Here is a 13,443-nt window from a genome sequence, read left to right as displayed (position 1 = left end):
TTCTCTCCTCATTAATCTGGTTTTACTCTCCAATCAGCAATGGGCATGCAATGTATTGACTTCTTCGACATCACCAAACCTGGCAATGGTGCACATGATCAAATTCTGGCTTAGGAGTGCTTCCAACATTGCGTAAACAGAGTTCCACCTGTTCCATCCTGTGCAATAGGGTTTTCTCTGATTCTCTCCACCTGCCCCCACCAAATCCACTCTGGGCATTTCCCCAAACTTCTGGATCAGACTTGGGGGGGGGGGCTACAGGAGGAGTTTCTGTTGCACAAGCAGAAGTTTGTTGCATGACCAGAACGTAGCTTTGCTTGCAACTCTTTAAAGGCTTGGATGCCCGCAAACTGCAGGCATCCTTTGCACAAGTGGGGAAACAAACTAATAAGCCACAGCTAACCAGTGTTTCCTGTGACATTCAACCTTGGAACTATGGCTAATGGCTTCTAAGCAAGCCAGGATTTGTAAGATTACTCTAAACTGTCTCGTTCGGAAGCTGTGAGTCGGAGTTTCCTGATTCACACATCGCCAAGCTAAGGCCGACTGCAGTTTTCTGACTTATGAGGGAGGAGCAAAAGGGCACCAACGTCTAAGCACCAAGTATTTTCTCTACAGTGCCAACGTGGCACACTGTTCTGTTCTGTTTCCAGAACAGAAAAGAAGTGCGGACATTTCAGAGGCGTGCCCGTTTAGAGAAAAAACCAAAAAGAAACAACCAAGAAAACATTGTTAATTATGCAGAAGGTAAGTGCTGTTCTTAGATAAATGAGTCACTGATTTTCTAGGTACAAACAGCAATTTAAAATAGGCTATTTGCTTTCAGCCCTGGGCAAAAGCTTTAATACACAAAGTGGGTGTGGGGGTGTTTGTGGGGGTGGAATGCCTAGAGGTCTCCCAAAGTTTTTTTTTTTTAAAAAAAAACAACAGAGCCACCTCTGCTAATCACAAAACACTTGATTAGCTCAGATTTATAATGGAACCACAGTGGAGACGATACCCCACTTTTGCAATTAACCATTGAGCAGATGGCTTTTTAAAAGGTAATGGCAAGCATAGGAGGTTCCCACCCAGCCCGCGATCGCTCTTTGCATGGGTAGAAAATCCCTTGTTGGCATAAATGCAAGTAGCAAGCATTGGTGTGTGTGTGTGTGTGTGTGTGTGTGTGTGTTTCCTGCAAAGCTTCCATGGCACACCACCTCACCAGCCAGGGTCTCTATCTGAACTGGGGGAAGAGGGGAGGGAAGTTGCTAATTACTTCTTAAAACCCCATTCACGCATTCACTTATTGAAAGCATGGAGCCTTGTCTAGTTTGGCTCTGCCACGAGATCCGTTCCGAGGTCTTCTGTGTGCTGCAGAGCAAGGTCTGAACTCAAGCGAAAGTGCCCTGCAGATGTCAATGTGTGGTTATCAGCCCAGCTCATAAACGGCAAGTGCTGCGGGAGGTGGAGGTTGCTAACGAGATAAATGAGGTGGGAGCCCTTGAACCTTTGTGTCCGGCAAGGATGCCAAATGCCGGCCCCTTCCTCGCAGCAGGTAGCCAACCTGAAGGCCCAAGAATTCAAGGAGTTCTACATTTGCTTATGGGGTAGACCTCCCAGCTCCAAGGGCACCCCATCTTCTATGCACCTTAGCCATTTTCTTACTGATTTAAATCTATGTAGCTCAAGGAGGAGGGCATTTACCGTATTTTTCGCTCTATAAGACACACATTTCCCCCTCCAAAAATTAAGGGGAAATGTGTGTGCGTCTTATGGAGCGAATGCAGGCTCCTTGGCTTCAGCGATAGCAACGCAAAGCCTCAGAAGTGCAGTGGGAGCGTTCCCACCGCGCTCCGGAGGCTTCGGGTTGCCTTCACTGAAGTCTGGAGAGTGAGAGGGTTCGGTGCTCTCCAGGCTTCCAAGGTAGCCACCTGAAGCCCCCAGAGCGCAGCAGGAGCTCCCACTGCGCTCCGGAGGCTTCGGGTTGCCTTCACTGAAGGCAAAGGCAATGTGGGAGAAGGAGAGCTGCGCAGCGCCCCTTCAGCGAAGCGGGAGGAGAAATGGAAGGGGCTCCATTTCTCCTGCCACTTCTCTGAAGGAGTGCTGAGCAGAGAGGGGGAGAATTTTTTTTTTCTTGTTCCCCCCTCTAAAATAAGGTGCATCCTATGGTCGGGTGCATCCTATAGAGCGAAAAATACGGTAATAGACACTGCATTACGTAGAACAGAGAATCCTGCCACACTGCAGAGAATCCTGCCATAGTCACTGAGTTTTACCCAAATCAGACCCATATATAAAAAAAAATAAACTGGCAACTTGCTGCTGGCACCAGCCAGATTCCTATAGTTTCCACACCTGCGTGCTGGTCAGTCTCCACATTTTCTCACAAAGTGTTCTGTGTGAGGCCTGCATGTAAGAGACCTCTGGTGTGGTCTCACTGACCAATCCACCCACATAACTGAGCTAAAAGAACACTAGATGTTGGGAAGGGGGGAGCGTTCCCCACTGTAATCATTCGTTCAGGCACTCCATGGTGTCTTTGCAGATCTGAAGACGGGAGACGACACATCCAATGCATTATATTGTTCCTATTGATTTTTAATTGCATATTTTATTGCATCTTTTATTTCTTGTATTGCATTTTACTGCGCTGGAATTTGAATGGTACAAAACACAATGCATAAGAAATAAAAGAAGCAATAAAAATACAATTTAAAACCATACAGCATCTAGCTGCAATACAGGCGGAAAAACCATCAAATGGTTCACTAAGACCCTCAGTGATTTGCAAGCGGCCCAAAGGGCGAAAGTTCAGGAACCACTGACATCGTGGGGATTTCATATCCCAATATCTTTTTAATGTGACTTTTAATTCTCCACCAACCCACAGTGCTTTTATATTGTGTCTCTCAATTATAATTGCTCGTGGCAGCGTACAATGCAAAATAAACCAAGAGTACATTGGGGACAACCATACCAAAGTCTCTGGATAGCTCAGTTGTTAACAGTGTGGTGCTGATAGCACCAAGGCTGCAAGTTTGATCTCTGTATGGGATAGCTGAATATTCCTGAAATTGCAGGGGGTTGGTCTGGATGATCCTCAGGGTCCCTTCTAACTCCAATGAGCCTATGATCTATGGTCTGTGATCTAAGGTCTACATCAAGAAACAAAGCAGCAGCAAACAAACCCAAAGGAGAAGGAATACGGGACTAGCAGAAACTCTGGGCCTCTATATGGTGTTGGACTACAACTCCCATCATGCCCTGGCCATTGGGCCATGTGGCTAGAGCTGATGGGAGCTGAAGAAAAATAGCATCTGGGGAGCCAAAGGTTTCCAAACACTTGGCTTGAAGTTTGAAACAGCAAAAAGGAACCTTCTACCATATGTGGTGGACATGCCCCGAAATTGGGAAATTTTGGAGCATCATCCATGAAGAAATAAAGAAAATACTAAGAATATCATATAGTAAAAGGCCAGAGGCATTCATTTTAGGAATTTTAAATGATATTCCAAAAGACAAAACTAATTTTTTCTTATACGCGGTGTCTGCAGCAAGAATCCTGGTGGCTAAGTATTGGAAAGGGAATCAGTTACCCACTAGGGGAGAATGGCTATCTAAACTTTCAGAATATTTAGAATTAGCCAAATTGACAGATATAATAAGACAAAAACCAAAAAGTGAAGTGAAAAAGGAATGGGAGTACCTAAATGAGTATCTTAAAAGCCAAGGTTTGAGGACAGAAATCTGGCTGAGTCTGGAATAACCTTGTGAAGTAAAAGGATAAAAAAAGAGGGATTTATATCTAGATGCTAGGGTAGAGATGATAAAGAAAACAGGAAAACAGGAAGATACAATGAGAGGTAAAGGAGGTGCTGTGGGATTGGTGGAAGTCAATGTTTGTTTTTCTTTTTAGTGTTTATATTATTAACTTGTAAGATATGGATTTGGTTTTTTGTTTGCTGGTTTTTGTGTTTTGCTTATTATTATTTTTTGATATTTTTCGTGTTGTTGTTGTGTGGAAAATACTAATAAAAGTTACTTCATTATTTTTTTTACAAAAAAAAGAAAGAAGAAGAAACAGTCCATATGGTCTGCAGGTGCGCCACTATTTCTGACCCTACAAATGGCCGCTCAATTAAAAATGGGGCTCTGGTTAAAAATCAGTTACCAATGAGAGGTGGGCAAGAAAAGGTTCCTGCATTGCAGAGAGATGACCCTCGTGGTCCCTTCCAACTCTGCAATCCAATGAGAATATATTTGGACTCCCTGCTCCAAGCATGTCATTCTGAATGGCAGGTACAGTCCTGGCACTCACCTGTATGGGGAAGATTTTGACTGCCACGTAGTCATTCATCAGCTGAGCTTTCCAGACGCAGCCGAAGCGGCCCCTGGCCTTGATCTCCAACAGCTGCAAGGGTTTAAGTCCAACCAATGGAGAAGGGGGTGGCAGACCCGGGTCCTGCAAACAAGGTGGGGGGGGGCGTGATATAAAGAAACAAGTTGGAAGTTGGGGACATTTTTGTTTCAGGTACGACCAAATGTGGGTGTGAGCTCTATCGTGCCTTTTCCCATACCCAATGATGCTAGAAAAATGCAATCTGTGCTGCTGATATAAGTAGTACGACTCATGCAACACGGCAATTAATATACACACAATAATTATACATTCTTTATCAATCTTCTGAGAAAAATACAAAACCTTGTGCAAAGCCACAGAAACTTGCAAACTACCCAGTCTAAGATGAACTTACAATGTCTGATTTCAATAGATTTTTCAAATGCTTAACTCAAGTCTTTTGTTTTCTTTATCTTTTTAGACAAGTTCATGAAGATACCAACAAAAGGTAAGCTCGGCGTTGTTCACAAAAAATGTAATTTGCCCAAGTCTCCAAACCGTCAGGGCTCTACGAATACAAAGCCTGACCTTGGTAAGGTTTATCACAATGCATTTGAAAAGGACTAATATGCCATAACACTTAAATGTATCCATCTGTACACTTTCAATGCTAAGGAATGGCACTGACTTGTTTCTGAACCTCAAAAGTCTGATTCAGTAAAGAAAACAATGAAAAGAAATAAAAGAAATAATTCCAGCACAACCACCCTCCAGCGTTTCAGTTGACTGGCTTTAGCGTCATGCATTAGCCTAACTAAAAGTGTTAATTCAACAGGAAAATTAGGCCAATGCAAACTCAAGCAACTTTTCACCCAACAGTCACAGAACTTTTAAAAAGTAATATTCTGTATGAAATATTCAAGGTTGCTTTGTGGCGACTATGACACTTTTTCTTGGCCATACCTAAACCACCCTGCCTTCCCCAAATTACGTTTGCAACAGAATACAGGGAGCGATTTTGTTTGTGTGGGGTTTTTTTTTAAAAAAAACCCAACACAGAACAAACTGGGTGGAAAGGTCCGTTTAATCCACCATCCAGCCAAGTAAGTAGCCAGTTAAGACACCTCTGGGAAGCTCACAAACAGTGCTCAAAGGGACACTTTCCTTCTCTTCTTTCTCCCCAGCATCTGGTCCTTAGGAGGTAAGCAGCCTGTATTCATGGGACTGCACTAAGTTAAAGGAGCTTCGCAGCATACTTATTGTGCAGTCAAAACATTGCTGTGCAAGCAGAAAGGCAAGTACATTACTAAAGGTACTTACGCCACAGGTTGCACAACAACAACCAGCTGTTGCACGCGGGGAAAAGAAAACCACGTGGCTGAAGACTGTCGCGCCACAGATTCCACAGCAAGAACCGGCTATTGCGCAAGGAGAATCAGCTGCTTCTCCCCTCTTTATCTGCCCAGTTCTCCCTTTCTGAATCCCGTTTGCAGAAGCAGTTTCTGCAAATGCTTAGCCGCCTGAAACCACCCTTTGTTTCCCAGGTGCCCCTTGCTTCTCGCCTACCTCACTGATGTCGACGTGCCCGTAGGGGGGCTTGCGGTGACGGTACATCCAGAAAGCAAGGAGAATGGCGATGGAGAGGGCAATGATGGGAAGCAGAGAGTAAACCAGGATGTTGAGCAGCGAGAGGCTTGGCGGCGGAGGCTCATAGACCACTGGAGGAAGAGGAGAAACAGTAAGGATCCCAAACAGGGTAAGAATTGCCTTGCCGCTTAAGACGAAATGACCGTTTGCTCCAGCATCCCAAGGCAGAATTCCATCATCCTGGTTGGATTTTGGTTCTTCATTTATTTTAATTTGTTTATTGTGTTTATATCCCAAAAACAACCCTGTGAGGGTAGCCAAGCTGAGAGGTAGTGGCTGCCTCCACAGTCACTTATGGCTGAGTGGGGATTTGAGTTTATACAGAATGTAATTGGCTATTAATATCTGCATGCATTAATAGGATAATAACACTATATCAATTTATATAAGACTGTATAGGAGTTTATTACATTGCATTTTTGTTTATGCACCTCCTTGTTCCTTGTTTTCCCTCACACACCCACACCCCGTTCTGCCCTCACAGGGGTCAGTTATTTAGTGATAGCAAATCTGCGTATTAGTATTAGGTTGAAGGAATAACAATGCTGCCCCTTTAAGAAAAGATAGTGCCTTTTCCCCCTTTTGAGACCCCAAGGCAGGCTGGGAAATGTAGGCACAGCAATAGTCTGTTTTCTATTGGCTCTGTCAGAGAACAGGAAAATACCTCCCTCCTATTGGCTCTGGCCAGAGCGGGAAGAAGCCTCCCTTTCTCCTTTGTAATCTAGTGACAGCCTAGTTATGGCAAAGTCCAAGAAGAAGGGTGAACTCACTTCATCCGTACAGAGCTCCACAGAGAACTTCATTCAGAGCCATAGAACAGCCTATTGGAATGCAAGCAATATTTCTACATGTGCCTTGATTATCTTCAATAAATCTATGTATGAGAGCTTTGTGGAGTTTTGTTAATACTATCCACAAAGAGAGAGAAATCTCCTGACAGAGCAGTAAGGATGAATGAATGATGCGCTCCCTTTCTCTCTAACAAGAATTTGCAACTGAAAGTGGTTTACAAATCAGCCTTCCCTTTGTGCATGTGAAACCAGCCCTGTTGGTCTCCCAGAGCAATTTACAAATGCAAACAAGGTTCTCAAAGTATCAGCCTGCAAGCTCCCTAGCCCTGGGATTCTCCCTACCTACCCTCTGCATGGAAGAAAAGTGCACCCTGCTTTCCCTAGCAAATCTGCAAACTTATGCAACTCAGTAACTCTCCTCATCCAGCAAGCCTTCTCCATTGCAATTCCATTGAAGTGCTAATTCTCCACTGTAAAGCCCACTTTTCCCTTGCAAAGCCCATGTACCTTCTCAAACAGCTAAGATTACAGGAATAAAACCCTCGAGAGAAAGCCACACCTCATCTAGTGTTGAGATATGGTACCGCAGCCTTCCAATTATAAGTGTATTTGAACCAGATTCTTAAAAGAAAACGGGAGACCATTCTGAAAACACAACCAAACAGGGGATGAGACAGGAAGTAGCTTCTGATACAACTAATGGTGCCACAGGGTCTTCAGGTCAAAACAGACTCAGGAAGCTGACCCTCAAAATGAGAGCTACCTTAGAGGAACAGAAGGGAAATCAGCTAAGGTGGCTTGACAGAGGCTGGGAGAGGTTGAGGAAAGACATTCTGGAGACTGATGGTGCAACACTCCTGGAGAATATGCCTCACCAGAGGACCCGCTTGGCCAAACGCCTGGTGCAAAGGACATCTTACACAGATTGCCTCTCCGCCATTTTTGCACAACTACACACCAGTAATACCTGCGATGAGTGGCTGCATTTCAAGCAGGTGAACGGCCGGAGGGACTCCACTTTCCATGAGGCCATTAACTCTATGAAGGGCATAAAGCAGTGGTGTCCAAACGTTTTTCAAAGAGGGCCAGATTCGATGAGATGAAGGGCCGTGGGGGCCAACCAAAGGGCCAACCAAAGTTGTTGAGCTTTTAGGGTTGAAGTTGTTTTTTTAGGATTTTACCTCAGGAAATAAACTGCCACAGGGGCCGGGTTAAGCCGACTGGCAGGCCGGATTAGGCCCCGAAACGGACTTTGGAAATGCCTGGCATTAAGGAACAAGAAGCAGCGCTTCTCACAGAGGCTGACAAGACAGTTGATGAACCAAAGCCGCATTCTCAAGGCAGCGGCCCAGGCTTCTCTACTGTTAAGGTCTTGCTCCAGCTCCATCGCAAGTTCGTCAGTAGTCACTTCAGGACGCCACTCCTCACAGCACAAACACTCTCCTTGTTCTCGTCACTCCTCCCTGACAGGGAGCTCTCACTCCCACTCTTACGCCAACAGATCGTCTTATCCATCCAGAGCATCACGTATGGAAGATGAAGTAACCCTCACAAAGGATGAGGCAGCAGCTGAGGAGTTTGCAGAGTTCACCAAGAAGGAAGAGGTCTTGAGGAGAGAAGCTGCGGTGCATGAAGATAAGCTTCATACCTTGAAACAAGAGGCAGCAGCTGCACAGGTTGTTGCTCTCCATCACCCTCATCTTAGATCGATCACCAATCAGATTCCAAATCTGGATCCCGAGGCACCGATTCTGCTGCTACTAGGAGTAAACTGCTCTGACCTGCTTTTGTGCAGTGAACCACCTTTCACCAATGTAGGCCTCAATGTCTTCAGACCTTGGATCGTGGTTACATGCAAGACAAGCTAACAGTAAGCGTTGGGCAGTTCTCTTTACATGTTTGAGTATCCGTGCTGCCCAAATCAAGATCCTTGAGTTCATGGGACACTTCCTCATCAATGCCCTGAGAAGATTCGTGGCCATACGTGGGCCTATCAGACTCCTCAGGTCTGATTGTGGCACAAATTCCGTGGGTGATTTCTGCATGAAACCCTCAACATGCAAATATGTTGCATCGCCCCTTCCAGTCACTACACACCATTACCTCAAGTTAAAGGTAAAGGGACCCCTGACCATTAGGTCTAGTCGCGGACGACTCTGGGGTTGCAGTGCTCATCTCGCTTTATTGGCCGAGGGAGCCGGCATACAGCTTCCGGGTCATGTGGCCAGCATGACTAAGCCACTTCTGGTGAACTAGAGCAGCACAAGGAAACACCGTTTACCTTCCTGCTGAAGTGGTACCTATTTATCTACTTGCACTCTGACGTGCTTTTGAACTGCTAGGTGGGCAGGAGCAGGGACTGAGCAACAGGAGCTCACTCCATCGCGGGGATTCGAACTGCCAACCTTCTGATCGGCAAGCCCTAGGCTCTGTGGTTTAACCCACAGCACCACCCACGTCCCATAACTCAAGTTAGAGAAGATAAAAAGAGTCCTGCTATATCAGGCCAATGGCCCATCCTAGTGCAGGATCAGGGGTGGAACGTCCTGCTTTGCCACCTGAGGAGAAAGGAGCAGCGTCACTTCCCCCTGCCCTGTCCCTCCCACCATACCTGCTCCCACCGGCCCTTCTTCTCTGCCCACACTCCTGCAATTTTGGGAGAGATTGTGCCTGATCTGAGGAATTTCGGGTGTGATTTTAGCCGGTGCTGGCGGCACTTCTACACTGGCTGCAGGGCGCCCACAGGGCAGCCACCCCAGGGGCTTCTGCTGCCTGAGGCCTCCTCCTCAGTCTGTTTAATGGCAGAGCAGGCTGCGTGTGGCATCCTGTCCTCCGTGGCCAACCAGCAAAACAACTCTCTCCCTGCCTGTGACCCCCATCAACTATCACCCAGGGACATGCTGTCTCCAACAGTGGAGGCAGAATGCAGCCATCACGACTAAGCTTTCAGTTGGGAATAGCTTCCAATGAACCACCTGGCTAGGTTCAAGGTGCCGGTACCAGTGTATAAAGAAGCACTATACTGCCTGGGACCAGGATACTCAAAAGATCGTCTTGCCCTTCATATTGGTCACTATACTCTGTAGGGGAGGACCTCCTTGGAGAGACCATCTCATCAGGACTCCTCTTTGGTGAGGGCGCAACCTTTTGGAACTCCTTCCCATTACATCTCAGACAGGCCCTGTCTCTCTGTCCACTTTCTGGCGTATGCTGAAGAGCTCCCTTTCCCCACCGATCTTTCAGGTGAAGATTTTTTCTACCCGAGTAGAGTCTGCATCAGTACCGGCCTTTATCTTGCATACAGATGGACGCTTTTGCTCTTGGTGTTTTTCACAGTTACACTGCTAGATGAGTTTAAGTGCCCTGAGTTTTAAGGGTGCTGCTAATGCAAAGTTTCACCTTGGAGACTTAAAAAAAATGCACTTCAAAAGGACTATAATGTGTTGCTCGCAAATGGTCTGAATGCTACTGGATCCATCCGTGCAATATCAACGCAGGGGGAAAAGGAATTACTGACTCATTTGTTTACCCCTAATCTGATTCAGCAAGAAAAAAACGAAGGGAGAAAAGAAATTATTTTCCCCTCCTGCATTTCAATTCGGTTGGCTTTGTCGTTACATGTTACAAAGCGTTATTTTGAAAGGGGGGGGGGGAATATCACAATGCACCTTGCTCTAGCTTTCTGTTCGTGGCCTTGCTCGCTTTATACCGCTTGGATTGGATTTGGATTTTAACAGAGATTCTGAATTCTTGTTTGCTTCAAGCCACCTGATTATTTGGCCAAGCTGGTTCTTGGTTGGAAAACCTGGCTTGCCCAAGTCTAGCCTCTGCACTGGGGGAGGACCGTAGCTCAGTGGCAGAACACCTCCCTGGGAAGCAGAAGGTCGCGGGTTCAATCCCAGCATATCTGGGTAGGACTGGGAGACCCCTGCCTGAAACTCTGGGCCCCCCCCTGGGAGTGAGAGTAGACCATGCTGAGCTAGATGAATCAACAGATCGTTATTCAGCAACTTCCTATCTTCCTCAGCACCACCACTTACTATGCCAGCTGCCATTTGGCCAAGGGCTAATTGAGATACTTAGCTAAATCTGCGTAAACCAGACTATCACAAGCGTTCTGCCTGCAGTGATGCACCCCAGAAATCCTGCCAGAGAGAAAAGGAGCGCATTTCTTTTGCTCCACGGGTGGAGAGAGACTAGCTTCACTCAGAAGACCGGGAAACAACTAAGCAACTTTCTGTAGAAACTTAAAATTTTTGAGAACTCCTCGACTCTGCAATATGAAATGCCACTGCTCTAATTAGGTTCGGTGTTCTATTGCCGAGCCAGGAATTCAAGGTTAGCAGAAACCCACTGAAGTCGGCTTCCAATACAAAGAGTTTTGTTCTTGATAAACAAAAGCCTCACCTTCTGGGCCTGTAACTTCGGGTAAGTGAGTGAACTTTTCATTGCAGTAGTTTCCTTCGCAGCAGCAGAAAAACACTTGTGGGCTCTCTTCTGTGGCCACACATTCCTGCCTATATAGATAAATATATACAGCAAGACAACACAAAAGAAAATAAGATAAAAGTCAGTGGATTCTTATATTGCCCTCAGAAGAAAGGTGCACAATGAATTGTCTTTATCCTATTTAATGCCGGCTTTCTGCTGCATTTTGCCAATCCACCGAACCTTTTGTTATAAGGAGGCAGAAAGCTCGCCGCATGAGATCTCAAGAGCCCTTTACGCGCACAGAAACTTTGCAGAAGGGCGAGTTAAAACTCTTAAAGGTATAGCTTCAATATACAAGTTTTGCTCCAATATCCTTGCGCTTTGAGAACATGTACATGCCCACACGTTGCTTCCCCCTTGTGTTTCAAAGGAAACAGGCAGAAGGGACAAGGAACCTTTCCAACACTACACAGAGCCACTGCAGCAATGTTATTGCGAGATGAAAGGCCAGGGCTAAGCTACCTGAAAAGGCCAGCTGCCCCCATGTTTCTTCCCCAGAGGCATGTGCAGAGGGGTAAGGGACACGAGACAGCCATGGCTGTTTAACGGCTTCTTTCATGGTGCCATTAGAACATTTCCCAAAGTTAAGACACCATACTTTGGCCATAGTTTGGCCAAAGGTAAGACACCATACTTTGGCCACCTCATGAGAAGAGAAGACTCCCTGGAAAAGACCCTGATGTTGGGAAAGATGGAGGGCACAAGGAGAAGGGGACGACAGAGGATGAGGTGGTTGGACAGTGTTCTCGAAGGTACCAGCATGAGTTTGACCAAACTGCGGGAGGCAGTGGAAGACAGGAGTGCCTGGTGTGCTCTGGTCCATGGGGTGACAAAGAGTCAGACACGACTAAATGACTAAGCAACAAAGACACCATAAGCAGCAGTTTGGGGGTTTGCTTGCTTTTTTTAAAAAAAAAAAAAGCAGTAATTTACAGGTGGAACTTTGCTGGCAACGAGCTGAATGTCTCCTCTCTTATGGCAGATTGCACCAAATCCACCTGTAAATGATGCCAGTAAATGCCTGCCAGCACAGCATTGCCGCAATTAAACCACACCTGTATGAAGGCGGTTGCCGTCCTCTGCCTCAAATTATTGTGCTACAAATGATGTTTGCCCCCCAGAGCTCGGAAAATTCCATTTTTCAAAGGAACCCGATCTCGTTCTCGAGTTAAGGAACAAGTTCCACTTTGCGGTTCTCCCTTTACAAAGTGAACTAGTTCAGTTCATGTTCAGTTCACGGTTCAATTCAAGTTCATCCAAATGACCCTCGGAAGCTTCAGAATTTGGTGATCATTCAAAGGATTTAAAAGCCTAAGAAGAAAATCAAAACTAAAGTGGAATGTGAGTTGTTTACTTTGCCCTTAAGCTCTAAGGCCCGAAGAGTCTAAAGAATAGTTTTTTTAAAAAAATGTAAGAGAATGAACTTGTCTGTATCCTCCTTCCATTATTTCCTCCATCCTGAAACAAATTAGTATTTGCTGTTAGCACAATTATGGTGTGTGTGACACATTTGCGTTTGAATACTCAAGGGAGAAAATGCGGGTGAGTGGATCGTTCACCACTGCACACCTGCAATTTGTTATTTTGCTACAGGAGAAAGGGCTTGGCAGGTAGCTTTTGTGGGGATAAGCCTGTGAATTCAACGCCACACTTTCCCCATATTACAAAAGAGGCGTGGAGACTGAGTGCGAGATGGCAACAGCCTGACCAAGACTATGCAGCTAGCTCACTGACTGAAATCAGATTCTGGACCAGGGATGTCCTATCTTAAGATGCTACTTAACAACGCTGCACCAACTCTTCCACTTATCAATGGTTGCTTTTGGAAGTGTATAGACTAAACCCTTCAGGGAAGCAAAAATTACTTTACGATCTTTCCGAACCACAGATTTTCCTTCTTCTGTAGCAGTCTGACCTGGTCAAGCGATGATCTGAGCCAATGTGATAAGGGAGAATGATTTGTGGCAACTGCTTCCTGTGTGATGCTATCGAGCAATGAGCCGCAGCTTATCAGGCAGCAAGCTCTGAGCTCATTTATAAGTTATGCCCGTCGATTCATTTGCACAAATAGCTGCTCACACTTGTGGCCGATGCCTCACGTAGGAATTGCAGTTGGCTCCAGGGGCTCTGTACTGATGGAAAGGGAGAACGAAGACAAGAGAACAGAAGCCTTGGGTAACTACCTCAAGCTGT

The 13,443-nt window shown here is 45.9% G+C and overlaps 2 protein-coding genes across 3 annotated transcripts in view; both read right to left on the bottom strand.

Moving 5' to 3' along the window:
* The window catches only part of EXOG (exo/endonuclease G), a 222,356-nt gene that overhangs the window by 53,176 nt on the left and 155,737 nt on the right, over positions 1-13,443 (bottom strand). The gene's annotated exons all lie outside the window — the stretch shown is intronic.
* ACVR2B (activin A receptor type 2B) overlaps positions 1-13,443 on the bottom strand; it is a 143,012-nt gene that overhangs the window by 27,679 nt on the left and 101,890 nt on the right. For both annotated transcript variants that reach the window (XR_014161735.1, XM_081882508.1), the window contains exons 3-5: positions 11,167-11,276; positions 5,888-6,039; positions 4,301-4,444 (exon numbers count right to left, since the gene is read on the bottom strand). Coding sequence is in view for 1 of the 2 variants with exons in the window: in XM_081882508.1 (XP_081738634.1) it covers positions 4,301-4,444; positions 5,888-6,039; positions 11,167-11,276 (406 nt within the window). In the remaining variant the exon portion in view is untranslated. The remainder of the gene's footprint in view (positions 1-4,300; positions 4,445-5,887; positions 6,040-11,166; positions 11,277-13,443) is intronic.

This window comes from Podarcis melisellensis, assembly GCF_964234715.1.
Source record: "Podarcis melisellensis genome assembly, chromosome: 12".
In the NCBI taxonomy this organism is placed as follows: Eukaryota; Metazoa; Chordata; class Lepidosauria; order Squamata; family Lacertidae; genus Podarcis; species Podarcis melisellensis.
The sequence above is the reverse complement of the archived record's forward strand: the minus strand, read 5'-3'. Positions and strand labels throughout refer to the sequence as shown.